Source organism: Candoia aspera, chromosome 4, assembly GCF_035149785.1.
Source record: "Candoia aspera isolate rCanAsp1 chromosome 4, rCanAsp1.hap2, whole genome shotgun sequence".
Taxonomy (NCBI): Eukaryota; Metazoa; Chordata; class Lepidosauria; order Squamata; family Boidae; genus Candoia; species Candoia aspera.
In genome coordinates, this window is record NC_086156.1 from 26,656,607 (window position 1) to 26,682,308 (window position 25,702).

At 38.2% G+C, this 25,702-nt stretch overlaps 1 protein-coding gene across 3 annotated transcripts in view; it reads right to left on the reverse strand.

Annotated features, from left to right (window-relative positions):
• Positions 1 to 25,702, reverse strand: part of COL28A1 (collagen type XXVIII alpha 1 chain) — an 88,741-nt gene that overhangs the window by 59,730 nt on the left and 3,309 nt on the right. For all 3 annotated transcript variants that reach the window (XM_063303676.1, XM_063303675.1, XM_063303677.1), the window contains exons 3-10: positions 20,211 to 20,231; positions 18,283 to 18,336; positions 14,882 to 14,935; positions 13,668 to 13,709; positions 12,340 to 12,366; positions 11,915 to 11,959; positions 8,377 to 8,421; positions 3,062 to 3,115 (exon numbers count right to left, since the gene is read on the reverse strand). In XM_063303676.1, the coding sequence (XP_063159746.1) occupies positions 3,062 to 3,115; positions 8,377 to 8,421; positions 11,915 to 11,959; positions 12,340 to 12,366; positions 13,668 to 13,709; positions 14,882 to 14,935; positions 18,283 to 18,336; positions 20,211 to 20,231 (342 nt within the window). The remainder of the gene's footprint in view (positions 1 to 3,061; positions 3,116 to 8,376; positions 8,422 to 11,914; positions 11,960 to 12,339; positions 12,367 to 13,667; positions 13,710 to 14,881; positions 14,936 to 18,282; positions 18,337 to 20,210; positions 20,232 to 25,702) is intronic.

Genomic DNA, 25,702 nt, shown 5'->3' on the forward strand with positions numbered 1-25,702 from the left:
TTCATGAATATGTGTGAGTTAACCAAACAAATAATGGCATATTACGTTTTCTGAATATCATATGGTATGTTTATCAAACTATGTAAGGTTAAAACCAATCATGGCTTAATATGATGTGTATAACTGTATGTATGTGTATAACCCTATTGTGCTGGACAATTTTCGTCCAGTCTCCCACCTCCCCTTCTTGGGGAAAGTGATTGAGAAAGTGGTGGCACTGCAGCTCCAGAGGGTTCTGGATGAAACGGATTATCTAGATCTAGATTATCTTTCAGTCAGGTTTCAGGCCTGGATATAGGACAGAAATGGCATTGGTCGCACTTATGGATGATCTCTGGCAGGAGCGGGATGGTGGCAGTGCATCCATCCTTGCTCTTCTTGACCTCTCAGCGGCTTTTGATACCATTAACCATGGTATCCTTTGGGTCAGCTCAGGGAGTTTGGGGTTGGTGGCGTGGTCCTGCGCTGGTTCACCTCCTTCCTCCAGGGCTGGTCCGTATCAGTGGTGATAGGGAGTGAGAGATCTGGCCCGTGGCCCCTCCTTTGTGGGGTGCCACAGGGTTCTGTACTCTCTCCATTCCTTTTTAACATGTATATGAAACTGCTGGGTGAGATCATCCATCACCACACGATGAAGTATCATCAATATGCTGATGATACTCAATTATACATCTCCATCCTGGGTGAGGTAAGTGATGCTATAACCGCCCTCTCTCAGTGCCTGGAGGCTGTGGGGGCCTGGATGGGGAACAACAGGCTTCAGCTGAACCCTGGTAAGATGGAGTGGCTGTGGGTTAATGACTCTTCCGTATCCGGGACATTGTCAACTTTGGTTCTGGATGGGGTGGCACTGCCCCAGACAGACCCAGTGCATAATCTGGGGGTCCTCCTGGACTCACGACTCCTGCTCAAAGAGCAGGTGGCAGTCGTGGCCAGGAGGGCCTTTGCACAACTTCATGTTGTGCACCAGTTATGCCCTTTCCTGGATTGGGAAGCCGTTCGAACAGTCACCCATGCCCTTATATCCCACTTAGACTATTGCAATGCACTTTACATGGGGCTACCTTTGAAGAGTATCCGGAAGCTACAGCTGGTCCAGAATGTAGCCATGCGGGTCATCTTTGGTGCCTTAGATTGGCACATATAACACCCCTACTAAGCGAGCTGCATTGGGTACCAGTTTGCTTCTGGATCCAATTCAAGGTGTTGGTTATCACCTTTAAAGCCCTACATGGAATGGGGTCAGGCTACCTGAGGGACTGCCTCTTCCCCATTACATCAACCTGTCCCACCTGATTATGCAAAGACAGCATGTTGCAGACCCCGTCTGTAAGAGAATTCCATTTGGTGGGGTCCAGGAAGCGGGCCTTCTCTGCAGTAGCTCCCGCCCTCTGGAACATCCTGCCCTCCTGCCCTCTGGAACACTCTTCCCCTGGAGGTGAGGTTACCCCATTGCTCCTGGCCTTCCAGAGGAATCTGAAGACTTGGCTCTGCCACCTTGCTTGAGGCGGGGAGGGGAGTGGTTACCCCTCGGAATGGCTGGTGCCTTAGAGTGCTTCTCACACACATGGACTGAGTTACATCTCTTTGCCACTTGGATTTTATTCTTATTTTTATATTTTTTATTAACTGTGATTATATTTTTATATATTGTATTTATATTTTATGCTTATATTGTTTTAATTGACTACTTATATTGTGAACCTCCCAGAGTCCCCCTGGTGGGAGGAGATGGGCAGTGACAAATCTGATTAAATAAATAAATAAATAAATAAATAAATAAATAAATAAATAAATGTGTTTACTTCTCTAGTGGTATAATTTCCTATCTTCAAAATGCTTCTCTGATCTCTTAATTTCCTGAGGCAGTTTCTCAAAACCTAAAACGTGGATCCCTGCATGACAACTGTCCCCATTCAGCTGGGTGTCCTCTGCATAGCAATTTAGGGGAGGGCTGGCGGGCCTGTCATGGAGAGAAAGATGGGAATCCCTGCTACCACAAGGACAGCTGCATGTATCTCCAGCTGAAACCAACCCATTACCTTTAAAAGCTATAGACTCATGAATGCATGGCATTTATTCCTCATAACCTTTTGTTTATTTATTTGTTTGCTGAAATAGTACAGAAATGATCTGTAGAAAAGATGGGCAATCAAGGATGAAAATAATGAAGGCAAGAAAAAAGCGCAAGGGAAGCCAAGATTCCAAAATCGTTACTGTCACAAACGTGTTCTACATAACAAGCCAATCCTCTATGCCTTCCAATCTTCTGGTTGCCTCAGAAACAAGGCCAAGAGATTTCACATCATGCACACCCACGTATACTGCAATAGAAGCTGCATTCATTAGAAGCGCAGTGGTTTAACAGTCAAATGCAAAACAGGAGGATTAGCACCATATTTATAAACATTTTGTTATTCTGTGCTTGAAAGGATATGAACAGTATCAGGGGTATATTGATATAAATCTGGACTAGAATGCAAAGATTAGGAACTGGAAAAAAAGCTACGTTCAGGAGACGGTGAGTTCTAGTCCTGCCTTAGGCATGAAAGCCAGCTGGGTGACCTTGGGCCAGTCACTCTCTCAGCCCAATCCACCTCACAGGGTTGTTGTTTTGGGGAAAATAGGAGGAGGAAGGAGTATTAGGTATGTTCGCTGCCTTGAGTTATTTATAAAAACAATAAAGGCGGGATAGAAAATAAATAAATAAATAAATAAATAAAGTATGAACTGCAAAAACAGCAATATTTTAAGGTGGCTCCCTCATTGAGATTTGTATGTGGTTTATATACTTATGCTGTCTGTTTGTGGTTTGTATACTCTAATTTTTCAAGTAATATTTTAATTTTTAATAATGGTTGTCTATATCTTGAAAATGATTGTTTTTATAATGATTGTTTATATTGTTGTTTTATTTTATTGTTGTATGCCTCCCAGAGTCTTTGAAAAAAGAGTAGAAGAAAACTATGAATTGTGGTGGAAGGAGTAGCAGAATATCTTGGAAAAAGACATGGCCAGTTGACCACTGTATTTGTAAAATGATCTATCACATGGCTCTTACCTTGTTTCCTTGAATGCCTTTTGGGCCAGGTTCACCTGGCAGGCCACCAACTCCCTTTAGTAAAATAAAAAACAGAGGGAGAATTAAATTTTCTACCGATGGACATGTATTATTATATTTATCAATCATACTCTGCTCATCAGAAACTGTACATTTGTTAGACATCCTAGACGGAATTTAGTACACAGTCCTGGTAACAACAACAAAACAAAACAAACGAAACCCCTGCAAATAAAAATGAAGTCTTGAAGTACAGGAAGGTGCAGAATTATTTGAATTCATTTTATTGCAAAAGAGGTTTTCTTTGCTTTTAATTCACTGTTCCATTTCTGCTGTCAGAATCATGTTTATTTATTTATATGTTTTATATAGCCACCCATCTCATACAAGTAACTCTGGGCAGCTTACACACACACACAGCATATAACTCCATGTTCGCCTTTTAAAACAACTGCTCAAATTCTATTACTTTTGAGGTGCTTAAAATCATATGAATAAGAGGATATTTATTATAAAAATATTACATAAGAAGTATTTCTGTGACATAATGTGAATTTTCTGCATCTGCTTCCCTCTCTCATATTCTGTTACTCATTAAATCACACCTTACATCCACATGCTGATGGATTTTCAATAAGCACGAAGATATATTTTATGAAGGAGTGAAAACAAAATAGAGTGTTGCAGAAATGCATAGAATAATGTTTTAAAAAGTGGGTTTCCTTTCTTAATTTGAGGCCATCTTTCTGTTTTATTAACTGTTTATACAGTAGTCCATTTATATCCTGCTTTTCCATTCTTGAGAATGCTCAAGGCAGTTTATATGTAAGTGCACAAATATTAAAAGTTGTACCCAAACATACATATACTAAAAAAATTAAAATTTAAAGATCTGGCTAAAGAGATACACTTTACTTCCTTTTTTAATCCTAGAGAGAATAAAGATCTAAGGCAGTGTTTTTCAAACTTGACAACTTTACGATGTGTGGACTTCAACTCCCAGAATTCCCCAGCCACACATCGTAAAGTTGCCAAGTTTGGAAAACACTGAATGAGACCAAGAGAGGTGATCCATTGGTCACACCATCCTATGGTCACATCACCAAAATTCAGTGACAAAATTTCAGAATTTTGGCTGCATAATTTTCAGGTAATACTATAAAATAAGGTTGGGAATTTTATTTGAGAATAACATGCTCATATACTCAAACCCCACGAGAATCACAAAAGAGGCCCCACCCCCCTCTGGTGTCTCAAAGCATCAAAGGCAGGACCCCACAGCCCACGGTCAAAGCGGCTAGGATGCCAACCTAGAAAAACTGCCTTAGACTCATGGGCTTCTGCAGCCTTATTCCATCCGGTATGGCTAGCTGAGTTGGCTGAAATCCAAAACATCTGAAAAGCAAAATCCAAACCAACTAGGGATGTTCTGTAGGAATACAGTTCTCTACCCATGGGAATCTGTTTCAAACAGAGAAGGATATTTATGGAGAAACGCTAGATATTTTTCTACTAAAGGCTAAAGAATTGGCAGGGAGGGAAGCTCGTCGTTCCACTGAGAAGACAAAAATGTTCTCACAGTATTACTCTATAGAACAGAATACTAAATATGAATAAATGACAACCCAGAGATTGATAGCTTTTAAAAATAAAAACAGAGACAAAAATCTGTACATATTTAAGAAGACAACCTTACAGTGCTCTCAGTTATTTGAGCTTCTAGAACAAAAAAAGTCTTATGCTACGACATTGGAATGTACCCAGCATTCAGCATCTGGGAACAGTAGTCAAATACCTCCATGAAACTTATAAGCCAGACATGAATTTTTAAAAGTTTCATTTTTTAATAACAACTTTAAGATTATATAAAAACTCTAGGACACAAAGGCAAGTTATTGTCATATTTCAAATAATCTCTAAAATGCCTTTTGTAAAAACCAGGCTTTCAGCAAGATTGGTTATTCAGTATCAGGGTTGTACCCTCTTCACACTCTTCACTCTCCAAAACTTTTTGCTGCATTTTAATATTTAAATTGACATGAGAATCTTATTAATCAAGATGGAGAATGATAATATTAATTGTATTTAGTTAATTTAATTCTGTTTTATTTATATTTACATTTAAAGAAATTGCATTTAATTTTTTATCCTAGCCCAACAGTTTTTGAAGTGCATTCCGTAGCACACTAACGTTCAGATATGGTCATTGGCCTAAAAGGGGGGCTTGTATCCTCTTTAAAAAAACACACACACAAACATAAAATCAATGAACAATTAATATGGTTGTAACCAAGTTGCCTAAGACAAATGTTAGTTTGCTAGATCTGTCATTTTCCTTCTAGCTCCCTTTTCTAAAATTGGTATCACTTTGGCTACCTTACAGTCATCTCTGATGGAGATCTAGTTTAGTGGTAAGCTGCAGATGGCTGCTAGAAGAGCAATAATTTCATTGTCAGTTCTATTTATTATTTATTGAAGGCATTTTAGGCATCTTTCAAAACTATAATCCTCCCAAATAATTTTATTTATTTATTTACAGCCCAAGACCAAGTCACAGAATTTTTAAAAATACTGCACATAATTAATAGACTACATGTACAGTATAAGTAACTACATATAGTACATACATATATAAAAGGAAGAAACCCTATACAGTTAACATTTCAAAGAAGGGACCAAATGGTTTCTATAAGCTAAGGCTATTTATAAAAATGTCGCTACTGCCTTCGAAACACCTGGGTGTTGGTCATTTACCAATCAAAGCGAATATTTGTAGCTCAGGGTTGAACTGTGGAGTCCTTGTGCTCTCTGAGCCTTGTTGTTTTCTTGCAGACGTTTCATTGCCAGACTAGGCAACATCTTCAGTTGGTGGAAGCAAAGAGGGCTTCAAGCCACAGTATATAAACTGAGAGCAAGGCCCACTCCCTCTTTGCACTGAAGATGTTGCCTAGTCTGGCAATGAAACATCTGCAAGAAAACAACAAGGCTCAGAGAGCACCAAGGACTCCACAGTTGGTCATTTAATAAGAATGCTCAGTCTCCTCATCATGAGTGGTGTTTATCAGACTAAAGAGCGGGTATATTAGCTCTGATCACCTGTACTTGTACAGTGGGCACTTTAAAAGGATATGTGAAACAGACTCAACCTCTATATTTGAGCAGATACATACTCAGTTTTCATATGGAAGGTTGGCATATTGACCAGCTCTCACCCTAGTAGGGAAAGCATCTATACAGGCTAGGGAAAAGAGCCTATGTGGAGAGGCTATACAGAATTGTGTAGAAGTAATCGGGGAGTGTCCAGGAGGAGGAAGCAATTCGTCTGTATGAGACATGTGAAAGTTTGGCTCTGTCCACCTGACTGACTAAGTCCCATAGCTCTGCTTAAGTTCTTCCAGGGTTTTTTTCTAGGCCTAAAGCAAGTAGGGCTGGTATTGATAGTCTACACTGTCCCAGATCTTGGTCAATTTTTTTTCACAGTAGATTTATGTATAACATGTAGAATAAGATGTACCGATGAGATTCTTGCCCATGCCTCAAATGAGATATAGCCTAATTCTAATCTGGTAATGGTATTAGAAGTTGAGAATCAAATGTGTGCTATTAATTTTAAGAATTGAGAAGTTTTTGTAAATACACATCTCAGATCCCTATGTGCATGCTAAGAACTTTGGCCTTGAATAGTTTAATTGTTGCAGGACAAAGTTGTTTCCCCACCAACCAGCAAATTTATTGTTCACTAGGGGGTGCGCTTTCATAGCTAACTCTCTTATTTGATGACCCCAGCATGTGGAGGATTGGAAGTGAATAGCTAGGTATTTAGACCTGCTCAATGGGTCTGCCATTAACTGTTCAGCTTGATGGATTATCAGAGCATCTTCTGGAAAAACCCAGAACTTTTTAGGTTTTTAGTAGTTTATTTGAAGCGTTCTCTATCACAGTACCTTGCAAGCTCCTTGAGACCTCTACATAGCCCAATTTTTGAAACCAAAAGAATAGCCGCATCATCTGCATACATAAGAATGGGAACTGGACAATGGGCAATGGCTGGAAGATGGAAGTCTGGATTGGCAAAAGCTACAACAATATCATTAATGTGAAGGTAAAACAATAGGGGGACTAGCATACATCCTTGTTTAACCCCTTTATGAGTGAGGAAGCTCTGGCGTGGGCTGATCCATGAAGTCACAAAGAGTCGGAAGCAACTGAACGAACAAACAACAACATAGGCTCCATTAGATCTCCAAAATTAGTGCCTTTAACCTGCATAGTGGTATCACAGTGTGATTGAATAATCAAATTAAGAAAACAAAATTAAGAAAATTAGCCAGTTTCTCCAAAGTTTTTCTTGGGGAATGGAATCAAATGTTGCCAATAAAGGCAGCAAAAAAGAGCACCACTTGCAAGTTTATAATACTTCTCTGCCAAATGATGTAATTTTAGGTACTGATTTATTGTAAAATATCTGTCCCTAAATCCTGCCTGTACTGGCACTATAATGTTCTCGGAATACATCCAGCCTTGTAATTTATGGCAGAGAAATCTAGCATAAAGTGTACTAATTACAGAGAGCAGACTAATTGGACAGTAGTTGGCAGGATCTAATCTGTCTTCTTTCTTATATATTGGGCAAGTATTGGAACTGAGCCAGTTTTTAGGAATTACAACAGAGGAATTTATACCAGTGAAATTTAATTTACAATATAAAAATATCAGTAACAACTTCATGAAACTATCAATTTTTTTTTAAAAAAGAAGGATCCAGTTAAAACAAGAAAATGTAAACTTAAAAAGCAAATGCAGTTTTATGTCATAAAAGCAGAATAGAATTGTTAAAAGCCAAGAAATTATACACATTTTCAAAACTCTTTTTAAAATGTAAGCAATTGGAATGATCCACAGATCCTAAATGTGTTGACTCTACCTACTCACCTGCTTTTTTCTTAATTAGAAATCAGAGATGCCTCATGGTTTGTAACAGCATATAAGGAGGGAAAGCCTACTCCTTCCACCCCCAGATCTCATCTGAGATGAAGATTGGTATTGTTATGAAACAGCTAGCAAAACAACAGCATTCCCATTAGTCTAATGGGAACATTTTTAGTAACCCCACAACCACATAGAGAGAAGAGATAAATCTCCCTCCTTGTATGCTTTGCTAAAGCTAAGTTACCCCGTACGACTGTTCAATTAAAGAAAACAGAAGAGAAATGCATGTTCAGTATGATGTGTAGTTTAGCACTGAGAAGTAAGGCAAAGTAATATTTTGTAATACAAATGATAATGAAATGGTCAGTAGAATTTAAGAAACTTACCTGAGGGCCTCTCGGTCCTTTGGGGCCAAGAGGGCCATCTAGACCCTGTTCAAATAAAATAATAAAAATATAAGTATTAATAATGAGTTCTGGTTTAAATAATGCTTCCTAGAACATTCTCTTTGCTACAGTGCATTATCTGTACATTAGAGGAGAATTTCCCAGTCTTGCCTTTTTCTCAGTGCTTGTTCTTTTCTATATTATCTATTTTCAGTTCTCACATGTAAAGACATGTTAAAACTGAAGTTCTCTACCAGAGTTACTGATATATTACACCACCTATTATACTGATATTGAGCACGCTATACTCAAAGTCTAAACTGGGTTAATTGTCATGAATACCATGCTCAAACAATGGTTTGCAAGGGAGAAAAACAGATAAATTAGACTCAAGTTTCATCCTCCCTGTTTTTAGCTGACCCTCCTGATAGCTGTGTGTGAGCAACATCTCTAGATGCAGAAAGTGGCTCTGCTTTGGGCATGATCTCCAATTGCATGCATATAACCTACTGAATGAGTGGCACCTGCTGGCTGGGGGTCAAAAAGTCAAGATGGCAGGTACAATCATGCAAATGACACCATGCCACTTTTTACAAGCATCTTGCATGCAACACATATAAAAAAGGAGTAGGACTTCAATCATAGGGCCATGGCCTCTAGCTTGGCTTTTTGACCCTCCTCCCATGGATGCCCCTGTACCCAATAACATAGCATCTATATTTTTTCGGTTCCTGGGAAAATAACATTTATTTCAGTGGATTCCCAATGTCTTTATGACATTCAGATTCCCAGATTTTCTTGAAGAATGTTGTGAAAACTGAAAAGCATAAATGGGAATTCCAAGCATCAATCACAAGAGGGTAGTCTAAGGATTACAGGTAGCCCTCGGGTTACGACCACTCATTCAGTGACTGTTTGAAATTATGACGGCGCTGAACGAGGAGGACTTATGACCAATCCACAAAGTTGTGGCCATTGCAGCCTCCCACAGTTATGTGATCACGATTCAGGCACTTGGCAACTAGCTCGCAATTACAATGGTTGAAGCGTCTCACGGTCACATGATCGTCTTTTGCAACCTTCCCTGCCAGCTTGCCCCAAGCAAAATCAATGGGGAAGCTGGCAGGGAACGTTGCAATTTGCTTTTGTAAGTCACTTCTGCCACTTTTTTACCCACCTGCCTGCAGCACCCACCCATTTGCCCATAATTGTCATATGTAGCTCTCACCTACCAGCCTGCTTGTCTGGGACTTCCGCCTCTTCCCACCTTGTGGTCACACTTAATGACCAGCACAGTCCTGGGTTTATGATGGCAACCTGGACTGTTGGGATTGCTGTTGCTAAGCAATTGGTCATGTGACATTGTGCTTTACAACTGTATCGCTTAGCTATGGAAATTCCACTCCCAATTGCTGTTGCAACCCAAGGTCTACCTGCATGTTAAACATTAGCAACCTTTTCTGGCACCATTGTGAGATTCTATACAATCACAAAATCATACAATATCTAACAAGGTTTGTCATTAGTTTCCTGAAATTTAAACACTCGTACAAAACCACTGAAATATTTCAAGCTGTAGAAGTTCTGTGATATTTCAGCCTGGCTAGATTTCAAAGCACAAGTGTTTGGTGATTTTAATTTTTCTAAAAAATGGCTTTCATTCTGGGCTACCATCTGGAATATCCTTTCAATGCCAAGAATTTCTTACATGTAGAACTTAACTGCAAGAATTCAATTAAAAATTGAATTAAGAGTTCTTTGAAAATCAGAAAAAATCTCTCCTAATAATTGGAACTTTGTGTCAGGGGAAAAAGTGATTTTATAAGAAAAGAAGAGAAGAATGTGAAATTCAGTGGTTAGGAGAGGATACTTTGCTTGGGCCCTGGAAGTGAGTACAGAATGCTTCTTTTCTTTACTGGCTCCTTTAATTTAAGCACACACAGCTTGTTCTCTGAAATTCTGTATAAATAATCCATGTCAGCTTCTTTATTCAACCATGCAGCAGTCATTTGTTAAGCTATTATGAAAGCTGGGATTCCAACAGTTCTTTGGGGAAGCCCCAAATTAGGGGCAATGGGAAGCATCAGTAATGAATTACCTAAATACAAATAAAGGTTACTCCAGGGCATATCACAGTACAGCCATTATATTGTAATGATGATCTGTCCAGACTGGAAATAGGCCCTTGAAGATTGGAACTGTGCCCTTGATATTTTCCTGCTATATGTCTGGTTATTTCCCACTAGCAAATTTCTGTCTTTCTCTTATGTTGAAAAAAAAAAGTCCTTTTGACAAAGCCTTTTCATCTTTTTCTTGCAAGTGGGAATCTTGTGGGTGATGAGAAATGTGGATGATTCAGAAATGTCTTTGAATGCTTAATCCATTATGGCTTTTTAATCCTTTACAGATGTTCCATGCCTTCTTATCCTTTGCTCTCAACAAAAATCCGAATGCCCAGACAAAGCTGTTTCCTTACATTTCTACAATCTGGACATATGGTTTCTATGCTCCTTTTGTGGGCTCCATTTTACTGCCAGCTGCTATCTAATCTGGCTTTTATCTTCACAGGCGCACAGACAGACATACCCATATTCACTTTATCACTTACTATGGCATTACCTGCTCTTAATGTAAATGGACTATGTGATAAGAATATGCTAAAAATCTTATGGATCATATGGATTCCTGTTTATCAAATTAAACCATTTTAACACAATTCTCTCTTTGGTCCAGAGATTTTTTAAAAATGATCTGATAGGAGAGACTAAGAGCATGTTTAATGGCAGTCTATTGGCAAAAGACAGTGTCTGAAAAGAATGTTAAGGGACTGAGAACGGCTTGGCAAGCTACATTTCTCATCTTCTATTTACCAATATGGGAACTAAATTGGAACTGTGATTTCCTGAGGAACTGCAGCTTGTCCATTTTTTTTAACCAGACACACAATTATTGCTCTGTGAGTACATGTTAATGAATATAGTGTTGTATCTCATGTATTTATAATATGGTCAACTGCCATACTGTACCCTGAAGTAAAGTGCCCCTAGGGTTGCAACTAGGGGGGGCAACCGGGGCATGTGCCCCGGGCGCTGTGCTGGTGGGGCGCCAAAATGAGTGCTGGGGGGGGCCCAAAATGGCGCAGAATCCATGTTTGCCCCAGGTGACACAGACCCTTGTTGCAGCCCTGAGTGCCCTTCGCGTCAAGCAATTCTTCTTGCAAATGTTTTATTGTTTTGTTTTCTGATATATTTTTTTTACTTCCTGTTCTAGTTTATAGCCCTGAAATTCCATGGAGGTCTCTCATACAAGCCTGCTTAGCTATTTCAAGGTCAGATTGCCCTCTGCTGTGAAAATTTAAATTATCAATTATGCATTCTACAAAACCAATAATGCACAGAAATGAAACTTCATATCAACCAGTGTTCTTTCACAACTGTTACTATTGCCTTTTTCATTTACAAAAAAATTCTGCTTTTACATCTTCATGTAGTGAAAAAATTTAAACAGAAAGGATAATAGCATAAGAATTTTAACTTACTCTGTCTCCTTTTAGCCCTGGTGTCCCACATTCTCCTCTGTCACCCTGAAAAAAAAAGATTGCCTTTTTTTCGATTATATTTATACAAATTTGTGAACCTGAAATAGAATAATGCCAAACCATCTTGAAACTGATCATGATATCCTAAGAAGAGATATATACTGTTGATTCAATTTACATAAGAGATATATAAATCATTCAATTTAATCATTATAGGGAACTCAGGAAAAAAAGTAGTATTTCAATTCAGAGTCTGAATCTAAATCTTGATCCAGAAATTCAAATGACTATGCTGTCCATTTTGACTATCTTTTAACAAAAACCAAATTCATATTTAATTTTAAGCACTGCATTTCTGAACTTCTAATTACGGTGTGTACTAAAATGCCAAATGTGGCACTGACATTTTTTTTCAGTCAGCTTACCTTTTCTCCCTTATACCCAGGGCTTCCCTGTTATAAAATAAAATTAAAAATTATTTTATTTTACCATGGATACCTCATAAGAAATATCAGTAATCTAATAATGTAATAACTCGGCTGGGCATTTTGGAGAAAAAAAATGAATTGCTAACCCTTAAAGAGAAGAAAATACCATTTACACACACAGCTTTATATATGCAAAGATCCCTAATCATTTCAGCCTGCATTCATATGCAAGATAATGAAAGAACAGACACTCTTCACTGAAATGCATACAGATTAAAACATTTGAACTTTCATGTGCTGTATGATTATGGGAGCACACTGATATATATATCAGCATAAATATACTGTATTCAATTGTATGTCATCTTTTCACCAATGAACCATTAGCTTGTATTTCTAACCAATATAATCAAAGGATTGTATCATCACATACACCTATTCCTTTTAATTAGAAGGTTCCTGACTTTTGAGAGACCATATAAACAGCAAAAATAACTAACAGTGCCTGACTTAATAATTAAAAGCTTTATTATCCTGTTTATATCCTGCATTTCTTCCTAGGAGCTCAAGATGGGTTATATCAACTTTCCATGAGTGTCTTCCTGATGTGTAGACTTTCAGAATTCTCTACCATGGCCATGGTGGAATTCTGGAAGTATCAAAGCGCACACATTTGGAGAGTGCCCAGGTTTGGGAAGACTAGTGTACATATTTCTCTTCCCATGTTATTTTCCCTAAAACTCTGAAAGATAGTTGTTACATAGCAATTGGTCAAAAATCATCTAATGTGTTCCATATCTGAATGAGAATTTGCACCAGTGTCTCTCCAGTCTGATTCCATTGCTCTCATAACATTGGTGTGTCTGTTTTATCATCTTTAGGAAAAGAAACTGAAAGTAGACTAGACCCCATTTTACCTCTTTCAACATCAGAGCTGTGAAGTGAAAGCATTACTAAAGGATATGCAATATCCAACACTTTTATTAAAATATCAAAAGCAGCATCGCACCATTGTGATACAAGCTGTACCCCGTTTGTACGTGCATATGATATCACATATACAAAAAGGACAGGTTGCATTGCATTGGAGAAGAGCTTGCATCATTTGTCCCCTTTCTCCCTACCTAGGATTCCTCTAGGCAAGTAAAAGAAATAGAATATCCTTGTTTTCAGAACTCCCACTGTGATACCAGAGCACTGAACCAATGACATCAGATGACAAGCTGACAGAAAAGATACTAGTCAAAAAGCAGCTTCTTCAAGAACTGACAGTTCATTATATAGATGGGCTTTTAGCTAAATGATTACTGTAATTATCCATGTACCTCTGAACCTTTTTCACCAGGTTCTCCCTTCTCAGCCTCGCCCTAGAAATGAAAGGTAGAAACTAATTAAAAATTGTGTTTATATTTGGAAAAATTGCCTTTTATGCTGCATTTAACCAAGCATAGAATCCAACTTTGATTATGATCTTATTCAAATATATTGATCAAGATCCAGAGATGTGTACCGATCATTCCACAATGGAATGCATAACAAGTAGATCTTTCCCACAATCATTTTTACATTTTCTCACTGATGTGAGATTCCTTTGTGAAAAAAAATGCTCTGAAATGTTCCCATAGGAGCCATTTCAGTGACCATACCGATTTTGTTTTTCCTCTTAATATTTATAACTTTTTGAAGCACATCACAAAACCGGAGGAACTTGATTCTAACAGATATCAAGCAAGAAATCTCAAGGGACCAGACTTTTTGAATGGCAGAACAGTGGAACCTTAATTCTGATGTAAACCAAGGGCACTGAGGAAAACAAAGCTGGCTTCTAATCATGGAAGGAGAAATATTTTAGGAAAATTATAATAGCTAATGGATCTCATAGAAGCTATGAGAGGGAAGGCACCACAACACAGATTATTAGAAGTAAGCATCCTGGGTTACATAGACTATCAGTAGTAATATTATATCAGAGTCAATGTGTTGATTTGAGAAACAGTTGGGCCTTCATGAGAACCTGAGGATACAAGATCATTCAGTAGCCAGGTGAAGGAATGTCTAGCAGATAACCAGAACTCCTTGTGCATAATGAGGTATTTATGACTAAGATCCCCCTTAGAACACTATGAAAACTTAAGTGTGCAGCTGATATTTTACAGCTCTGTAAACTCAGCCCTGAAAGCCCTCAATTTCAGAAGGTTAAAAGAGTATCTGTTCACCAGTCTTTTTGTTGACTAACTGATCGTTGGTAAACAAGTTTGGACTAAGTACGGTTTGCCCTGAGTAATAAATTTAAAACCCTAACAAAACTTGGAAAAAATATATTATGATTGCATTCATCTTTACCACTAAGCCATGGTTTCTTTAACAATGGTTTATTGAATAAATCATAACTTTTTGAGTTCATACAACATGCTACACAAAAAAACCACATTGTGATTTGCATGATGTGTGAATGCAAAGAACTACATGGGATGTATGACTAATGTATAACTTCTCAATAAAGAATGTGCATTTTTAAGAAATTCCAATTTTAATTTACCTTTTGTCCCTTAGGTCCTTGTTCACCTTTGTCCCCTCTTCCTCCATGGCCACCCTTAAGAAACAAAGAAAACATATACATTATACACTGAGTAAATACTCAGTGCATTCTAAAGTATGTCTGACTGGCAGAACGACCAATGATTAAAGAAGGCAACCAAAAATTATGTATAAGAACAGATCCATCATATAGTATATCAGCCTTTTCCAATGTGGTTGGATAACAACCCCCAACATTGGTTCAGCAAAATCTCAAGGCAGTTAATGACAACTAAATAGAATACCAAAGTTAAAAACCCAGACATATTTATAATGTAATTAAAATACATGAAACAACTGCCTCTATTGCTATACACCTGCCAACATTAAGATTTGCAGCTGAAGCTCTTTAGAAGATGCTACTACTTATAGAAATCCATTTGTTAAACCTGTAGGAGAAATCCTTCCTTTTTGTTTCTCACAAACTTTCTCAGAAATTATGTTTAGTTACCACTGTCCCTCTGTCAAGATCTTGACAACGAGTGTCAAGATCTTGAACTGGGCCTTTGGAATTGTTCAGAGTGATGATTCATTGTGCAGAATGAGCGGGCCAAAGAATTTTGGCTCTTTGTTTGCATTTTGGGGCTTGTGCAGAAAAAAACGGATGCTTCATTCCTTGGATACAATTAAGACATCTATTAAACTCTCAGATCACATCCTTCCTTTTGGAGTGTAGCTCCTTTTTTTTTTTACAAGAATTTTATTAGATTTAAGGCAAAGATAAAAACGACAAAAAAGCAAAAAAAACTACAAAAAGAAAAAAGAGAAAACTAAAAAAGTGTGAAAACACAAGAGAAAATTGTTTTTTTACAATTACAAGAAGAGGTGACTTCCAACTTTTAACAGCAAGGATATACAACAAATTTTCCATAATGAATCCCTTACTCTATATTAAACCAAAATCACATTATTTCTATAAATCATTCCATTGGCACTTTATAAAAATCACTAAATACAGTTGCTCTATCACCTTATATTAAAAAGAAGAAGAAATTTATACATATCTCCTAATCAACTTCCCCCCCAAAGATAACATTTATTTAATTATTTCCTTCCTACTGCTATTCTATACATTTCTGTCTACTATAATAAAAATCAAACTAAAAAACATATAAATTGTCTGCCATTATAATTAATAATACAACAATTATAATAATCTTAATCATATTTCGCCCAAAACCAAGCATTTATTATACCTTATTAATCTTAATCCAAATCATTAAAGATGAATGAAGTCAAACAAACCCTAGAAGCAATCCAAATAAATATTCTTAAACCCTTAACCCACTTCAAAATAAACCAGAGCATTTACGTATCCCCACAATATGCACAGAACTTTTCTCTTTAAAAAAATTGAGCAGCCCAACTGCCCCCTCAAAAACTCTGACTTCTCTTCAGGAGACCTCCCATACATAATAACCCCTTCTTTTCCATGGTGTTCCACCAGAAGATCAATTTCACTTATGGCTTGCAACTCGATCTGTTCCTTTAATTTTTTCAACTCAACTATCCAATCTTCATCCAGCATTTCAACAGAAGTCTCAATCTCACCCTTAGAAGAGACATTTCTGTTGCTGTTAAATTCCTCAGTTTCATTCATGACATCCCCAACCAGATGACACATTTTAGACCTCATATTTTCCACAATGTCCTGAATGCCTTGCATAAAAACGTGACAGGAATCAAAAAGAATCTGTTTAAAGTCTTGATGAAAATCCAAGAGAGTCTGATTGAAATCCTCCATGTCTCACAAAGTAGATTATGGCACCCCCTAGGTACTTAACCAGCAAAAGTGGGAGATAATAGAAAAATTCCAAAATGTGTTTACACAAGTGAAAGTATGATAACAGGCAGTTCCCCAGGAAAAGTAGCAATAGAAAACTGAAAGTTCAAAACAGCAGATTCAACATGTAGAAAAATGCTAAAATCTTCAAATTTAGTACAAATATAACAGGGAGACAATTACGTACTCTCAACCTTCTTTAATATTTGGATGGAAAGCAAAATCCAAAACTTAAAAAGATTTTTTTTAAAGAAATTAATCACAAAAATAATGATAAGCATCAAGAAAACGTGTTTCTCCTTGTTGTAGAAAGCCTCTCTTAGGGTATACATACTTAAAAGAAAAATAAATTGGTTGATTTAGAAATGTGTGTGGGGGGGCAGTTTTAATGTCCCTTTAAGGCTACAGCCTGGCTTGGAAATGATGATGCCCCAGACTCCCGGCTGCTCTTACCAGTCGATCACGAACGCTGTTTGTGATTTTCTGGCTGCAAGCAGCCTTCCCAAGGACAGATAGGGTAATTCTGAGTGTTTTCCTTTCTCCAGAAAAATGCTCCTGGGCTTCAGGAAAATCCTGCCTGAGCCCAAAAAACTGCCACGTTGTCAGTTCTGCTGGCACAGCTGTTCAGACCACCATGTTCCCACCAGAAGCCCCTTTTGGAGTGTAGCTCTTGACCGAGTGCCCAAAGAATGGTTTGGCCCTCAACCCAACAGAAGTTGCATACTCCTTAAAACCAACACAAATGGCAGTCTGAAAGCAACTGGCAACCAGTTTACTACTACAGCTGTTATTACTACTATTACTAATAAGCCATCATTAGTAATAATTGAAAACAGTTACAATTATTCTGATGCCTGTCAAACATAGCTTCAGTGAAACACGGCATTAGTTCAATTGTATTAATGGCCTTAAAGTGAGTTTCAACTTTGCTTACTTACTGTTAACTTTAGCTGTTGAAGAATTTCTGCTACTCTGTTCTAGGAAGACTATGGTTTGGCTGAACCAAAATCCAGAAACAAAATTTGGATGGGTGTTACAGGGCGAGGAAGGCAGTAGTGTATCTCACCCCTCTCTCCCTTCTTCCTCTGTATAGTTTTTGCACCAGCCCAAGCCACAGATTTTACCCGTTCCTTCCTTTTCCTATGTCCCTTGAGATACTGCTGCCAAGGGCTACAGCCAATATTCTGAGTTCTCACAAAATAGTCCTCAGAATACACATGTTCCAATCTGTGACCAGACTGAATACTTACATTTGAATCCAGACACAAACTACCCAAAATTGGCTGTTCTGTACCCAGAACAGTTCATGTACCAACTGTTTATATGTTCATCATGAGTCTAACAATGCTCACCTGTATTGTGAAGGCCATTAATTCTTGAGCTTTGCTAGAAAGCTTTATATTACTATAATTTAAATCTACCTTCTGAAGGCATTGTGTGTTTTATTTTTTGTTGATTTTTTTCTTTCTGACCTATTTTCAAACATCAGTATATTACCCTTAAAGCTTTTTGAGATTATATTTCTTCTTGTGACATTAAGTAGAGAAAATCTTACAGTTCTTACTATGCCATATACTTACAGGTGGTCCTGGAGGTCCTTGGTCTCCTTTCTGACATTCACAGCTCTTTCCACACTAGAAGTTTTAGGAGAAACATTGAAAACATAAATAAATTTGTGTTTCAGATGAAGACAATTTGTAATTACCACATCTGAATTCACCTAGGAAACAGTCCTTCACAGATCAGTTTTGATCCTTTATAGGTGTTACTTATTCACCTTTATTTAAAACAGACAACAGAAAATTTGTTTGTTTGTTTGTTTAACAAATTTATATGGCTGCCCATCTCACTGAACGTGACTCTGGGCAGCATATAGCCAGCAATTAAAACGATGTCACAACTGTTAAAAACTTAAAAAAATAAATAAAAACAATATTGTGGGTGAAGAACATCCATCTAAACACAGTATAACTATTGCGTAGCTTCCCCATGGGATCCCCAAGGTTGCTGGAAGAACCACGTTTTCAGGGCCTTCTGAAAGGCTAACAGGGATGGGGCTAACCTTACTTTGGGGGGATGATGTTCCAGATGGTGGGAGCCAAAGCAGAAAAGGCACACTGTCTGGGTCCCATCAGATGGAACTCTTTAGCAGACGAGACCTGCAACATACTCCTCCTACTGGGCCTGATGGGATGAGTAGATGTGATTGGGAAGAGGCAGTCCCTCAAAAATCCTGGCCCCTTGCCATGTAGGATTTTAAAGGTCAAAACCAGTACCTTGAATTGCACCCAGAAGAAGACCAGAGCTGATGCAGCTCATGGAACAGAAATATAATGTCTGCCACCCTAGGGGTACACATAATTGTCCATGCAGCTGCATTCTGCACTGGCTGAAGCTGGGGCAACCCCATGTAAACCACATTACAGTAATCCACTGCATATTAAAAACAAACCGTGGGAAGTAGTGTTGAAGAAAGAGCCAGAATCAATACAGATGCTGTGATTAGAGTTATCCCAGATGTTCCTGCCTCCACACCTGGAGTTTGGCAGGAAAGGTTAATCATGTGGCACTGGCATTTAGGTAAATAAACTCTTGCTACAAATTACAGTTAAGGCATTCTAACTCAGCTATAATTTAACAATTTAATGCTCTATTCAAGGATTAAATGCCATCCTAGGTCTAGCAACATCATGGTTTAGCCATGGGTTGTCATCTAAGCTATAACTGGCTGGATTTATTCAAAGAGGTAAGACATAAACCAGAGTTTACCAGCCACAATGGCTGGGTTTACATACTATGCTAAATCAAATGATTCACCTTATGGCTTAACACAGTACATAAAAAGACCTCCTCAGAGGTATCTCTGGAAGCCAGAACGGTGTCATATGTGCAATGATGTCATGATGTCACTTGGCCTTCTTACCAATGCCCATGCTGTTGCTTCATATATAAGCCCTATATATCTACTATCTTGCAGCTGAAATCCTAGCTTCACCCTTCAGAAGAAAAAGTGACTTGATTCTGCAGACAACATACTATATTTAGTTTGCCTTTCAACCTATTTTGTACAAGCAGCAAATTCACAAGTGAAAAACAGCTGTGCATTCTTGAACTACTGAATTATTCATAACACTAAAGTATTTACTTTGTAGGGTTGTTGGTTTTTTTGGTAGAATTCAAGCTTCTGAGAACTGTTCGTTTCTCCCACCCCTGCATTCACTCTTTTGGTTCAAAGCTCAGATTCAAAGAGAAAAATACTTGAAAAATTTACAACTGCTTAATTTCTTCAAAGATGCCTTCCATGGTGCTTTTAGTTGATCTACTCTTCTAAAACAAATAAAGTTAACTTTCAGCAGGAGGGAAGGGCTGGACAATATTCTATCTTTACTCAGATGATTTGGTGCTGTACATAGGCATATATACTATATACAACATATACATGTTGTATATAGGCACATTATACAAAAGGGAAACCATACTGTGTGTACATCAAACTTCTCCAACTTACCCTCTCTTCAAATAAAGTGGCCTGAAAAATTAGAAGAAATGACAGATTAACTTAACATGACATTTTTTCTCATTGTTTAGTTAGCCTACTGTAAATTTTTTAAAAATATTTTATTTGCTTATTGAAGATAGGTATAGCACTTTTGCCATGAATTTACAAAAACAAGTACATAAACTTATCAAAATACAATAAACATCAGGATAATGCAAGATAATACAAATAATGAAAAAGACAAGCTAAAGGAGAAAAGGATGATAACAACAATAACAATAATTTATTGAACTTTTGTGCTGCCTGACTTTCAGTGACTTGTGGGGGGGGGAGCTTTTGAAAGCACATTTATTTCCAATTATCCTCTTTTTCTTCCCCTTTCTTGTACCATCTCTGTTTGGCTCACCAGCCCCCATTCCTTATTTTACCATTCCCACCATTCTGAGTTTCTATGCAAATAGAATCATGCACTGTTCTCGTATAATTTAATTTATGGGAATAATTATGAATGAATAAGATCATTAATTTGAAATATGAATTTAGCAAACAGGGACCAAGATGCTGTAAAGACCAGAGAACATATATAGACATGTGGAAGTGTTTGAATGTTAGCCTATTCAGGAAAAAATATTGGTCAGCAAATGATATTTAACGCAAAAGTGGCTCTTTCATCAATTTTAATGATACTGGGGCCACATTAACCCCAAAGGCATGGTTGACATTTCTTTTCATGGCAGCATGACAAACAGTAGTAAAGTCTTAGAAAATAGCATCAAGTCTCACATTGGGCTTATATTATCATACTTGGAATATAGCTTTAGCAGAAAAGTTGACTTCACAGCAAAGAATGCAACAAGCACAAACCAACATGCAGACAACTATACTAACCAATGGCACAGTTTTATTTATTTCATTCACTTTAAAAAAAACCTGTCTTACCAACAAAATCTCACAAATATTTGTTTAATAGAATAAATGGATGTGATTGTATAAATGGTTACTATAAAATTGACTTAATGTACTTTTAAAAAGTTTTGGTTACTTTGGTCTTACATTTTCTATTTTTTTGTTACTTGTTTGTTGATGTTGTTGTTGCTTTCATTTTTCTAACGGGACTTAATTATTCAGAGCAAAAACACCCTGTAAATTGTTTCTAGGGTCCTGGGGGTACAGATTCCTCCCCATTTCTCTGCTGTCTGGTTGACTGGGAATAGCTGAGAAACATGTAGCCTGGCATTTGAAAAAAAACTGGAAAAATAATTGATCTGCTGAGAAGTACTGAACTGTAATGTAGGTTGTTCCTTAAGTCTCTATTGTTTGAAACACTCTCTATAACATAAATTTAATGATGCAGGAAATAATGTTCAACCTGGATAATAAATGGTTATTCATGTAAACAGAATAAGACAAGTTGTGTCATACTGGCTGATCTTTTCAGGTCCTCATTCTGAAAAAAAAAACCTTCTAAACATTGAAAATAAAATGATTTAAAAAAAGTGATAGCAATTCTTCCCATCACAAAGCTGAATTGATGGGAAAAAACGCACCTGGTTAAAAAAAAATCTTTTATCTTCTCTGGTTCTGATCTTTCTCGACTTTTAAGGACAAGTACATACTGTAGACCGATCCCACTCTGTTGTTATTTTTCATAATATTTCTTGTTTTTTAAGTCTTGGCGGTAGATTATACAGCTTCTACTTCTAGCACTCCCTTGGGTAATGCTATCATGAACTTTGATCTTGTATTATGTCTAGTGCTCCTGTCTTTCTGACCTAATCATATCCTGTTTATATTTTGTCTTTATGTATGATATTCTGGAGGATCAACCATATAAGGTTTCTCTCAATCTGCTTTTGTTTATTTCATGTAGCAAGTACACTGCTGTTAAAATTAAAATTACAAAATCAAATGTAAGTATATTTTATGATTGGATTTACAAATCACTGTACACCATGGTTTAACTATGATTTACTGAATAAGGCACAATGGCTGGGTTCTCACAACATGCTAATTCAACCCCAAGCAAATCACACTGTGGCTTAGAATGTTACATTAAATTCCTTGCCACCTGTTCGTGTAGCTTAATGGCTGGGTTCACACAATACATTAATCCCTAAATCTTAAAAATATTTTTAAATATTTTAAATATAATTTTGAAATTTTAAAATATTTAATAATTTTAAATAATATAATTGCTATATCTTCAGCAAAGGATTGTTACCTTGTCATGGTGCTGGAGCTTGAGCACCTCAATGATGCCATGAGCTAAACCGTGAAGGGCCACCCAAGACGGGAAGGTCATGACAGAGAGGTCAGACTAAATGCGATCCCTGGGGAAGGTAATGGCAACCCACCCCAGTATTCTTGCCGTGAAAACTAAATGGATCAGTACAACCAGAGATATGTCGGTATACCATCGGAAGATGAGACCCCCAGGTCGGAAGATGGTCAAAATGCTACTGGGGAGGAACAGAGGATGAGTTCAACTAGCCCCAGACGTGATGACGCAGCTAGCTCAAAGCCAAAAGGACGGCTAGCGGCCGACGGTGCCGGTGGTGAATGGCGAATCCGATGTTCTAAGGATCAACATGCCATTGGAACCTGGAATGTAAGATCTATGAGCCAGGGCAAATTGGATGTGGTTATTGGTGAGATGTCAAGATTAAAGATAGACATTTTGGGCATCAGTGAACTGAAATGGACTGGAATGGGCCACTTCACATCAAATGACCACCAGATCTACTACTGTGGACAAGAGGACCACAGAAGAAATGGACTAGCCTTCATAATTAATAGTAAAGTGGCTAAAGCAGTGCTTGGATACAATCCAAAAAACGACAGAATGATCTCAATTCGAATTCAGGGCAAGCCATCTAACATCACAGTGATCCAAATATACGCCCCAACCACAGATGCTGAAGAAGCTGAAGTAGAGCAGTTCTATGAGGATCTGCAGCACCTCCTGGACAACACGCCTAAAAGAGATGTTATTTTCATCACAGGAGACTGGAATGCTAAGGTGGGCAGTCAAACGACACCTGGAATTACAGATAAGCATGGCCTGGGAGAACAAAACGAAGCAGGACATAGGCTGATAGAATTTTGCCAAGACAACTCACTCTGCATAACAAACACTCTCTTCCAGCAACCTAAGAGACGGCTTTATACATGGACTTCACCAGGTGGACAACACCGAAATCAGACTGACTACATCCTTTGCAGCCAAAGGTGGTGGACATCTATACAGTCGGTAAAAACAAGACCTGGAGCTGGCTGTAGTCCAGATCACGAACTTCTTCTTGCACAATTTAGGATCAGACTAAAGAGATTAGGGAAGACCCACAGATCAGCTAGATATGAGCTCACTAATATTCCTAAGGAATATGCAGTGGAGGTGAAGAATCGATTTAAGGGACTGGACTTAGTAGATAGGGTCCCGGAAGAACTATGGAGAGAAATTCGCAACATTGTTCAGGAGGTGGCAACAAAATACATCCCAAAGAAAGAGAAAACCAAGAAGGCAAAATGGCTGTCTGCTGAGACACTAGAAGTAGCCCAAGAAAGAAGGAAAGCAAAAGGCAACACTGATAGGGGAGATATGCCCAATTAAATGCAAAATTCCAGAGGCTAGCCAGAAGAGATAAGGAATTATTTTTAAACAAGCAGTGCACGGAAGTGGAAGAAGACAATAGAACAGGAAGGACAAGCGACCTCTTCCAGAAAATTAGAAACATCAGAGGTAAATTCCAGGCAAAAATGGGTATGATCAAAAACAAAGATGGCAAGGACCTAACAGAAGAAGAACAGATCAAGAAGAAGGTGGCAAGAATATACAGAAGACCTGTATAGGAAGGATAACAATATCGGGGATAGCTTTGACGGTGTGGTCAGATGTATATGGAATGTTTCTACCAAAACAATCAGCAAGATGGTTTCAGGACTTTTGGATAACTTCAAGGAAGTTGAAAGGCTGGATTAACATATACACTTTTTGCTGAAAACATGTTTAATCCTGGTTAACTGAATCATGTTTTAATCAATCAAATATTCTAGGGTGTTTGTCATAGTGAAACTAAACGAACAGACTAAATTTTCACAGCATGTTAGACTAAAAAGTGATTGAGTAGTTTGTGGATCAGTGGGTTATGCAAATGAACCCACTGCATTAAGCCATAATGTGGTTTATCTGTGGCTGTGAATAAAACAGCTAAAAGGATTTATTCAATAAACCCTGGTTAAGCATGTGTGACACTACTCAGTGTTTGTGATGTGTGACACTACTCAGTGTTTCTTGAGCTTTCTGAAACATGCCTTAGAAAGTAAAGTCTTCTTTGTCAGGTACTGTCAGCCTTGCAAGGTAGTCCAGACAAGAAACACACCCAGTAGAACTAGCTCTACTTTATTGTAAGGTTACATTAACAAAATCTTGCAAGTCTGAAAGTACACTTCTCCCCATCGCCTTTACAGCCCAAGAATCTAGGGAGGGTCCCTTCTGAGATGTTTGCCATGCCCACTTTCCTGCAGTGGGCTAAACCACCTCTTATCCAACCATTGCCTGGCTGTGGCTATTCCCCCTGTCTCCCAAGGTCATTCTCACATACCATTACAGGTACTGTCTTTATCCTGCCTTTCCTCTGTTAAGGATACAGGAGAAATCAGCAGCATCCACAGGGGAAGCAAGAAGGCAGAATTATGAAATTAGGGTTGTGGTTTCATGACAGAAGCCCTGTCCTTTGGTATGTGCATTGTGTCATTGCACCATATAAAAGGGGTGGAGCTTGTGGTGCAATACTGTGACACAGGGCCCCAACTAGGGTCTGTGTCACCCCGGGCAAACATGGATTCTGCGCCCATTTTGGCGCCCCCCCGAGCACTCATTTTGGCGCCCGCCTCAGCACTCATTTTGGCTCCCCACTAGTGTGGCGCCCGGGTCACATGCCCCGGTTTCCCCCCCTAGTTGCGGCCCTGCTGTGACACTACTTTCATTATTCTGTAATGGTATGTTGGGAATGGCCTTGGGAGACAGGAGGAGAGCCACAGACTGGACAACTGGTATGTAAAAGATAGCCCACAGAAGGAGGGAGGGTGTGGGAAACATTTCAGAAGGGACCCTCCCTAGTTTTCCAGGGGGGGGGTTGTTTGTTTCAGAAAGGGACCCTCCCTAAGTTTTTTTTGTCTCAGAAGTAAAAGAAAATGAGGGGAGAAATACTTTTAGCCTTGCAAGGTTCTGTTAATGTAATCTTACAATAAAGATAGAGCTAGTAGTTCTGAGTGTGCTTCTTGTCTGACCTACCTCGCAGGGCTAACACATTCTGACAAAAGTAGCGAGATCCTGTGGATGCCCTTAATAATAATAACCATTATGAATGTGGAAAGTGGAATAAAGTACTTTGACTTTGAATTCCATTCCAGTTCAATGATTCTATGATTTCAGGTAAGGTCTCAACCAGACCTTTACAACACATGGTCCACAAAGCAGGCTTGTGAGGCCTGCTGGCATT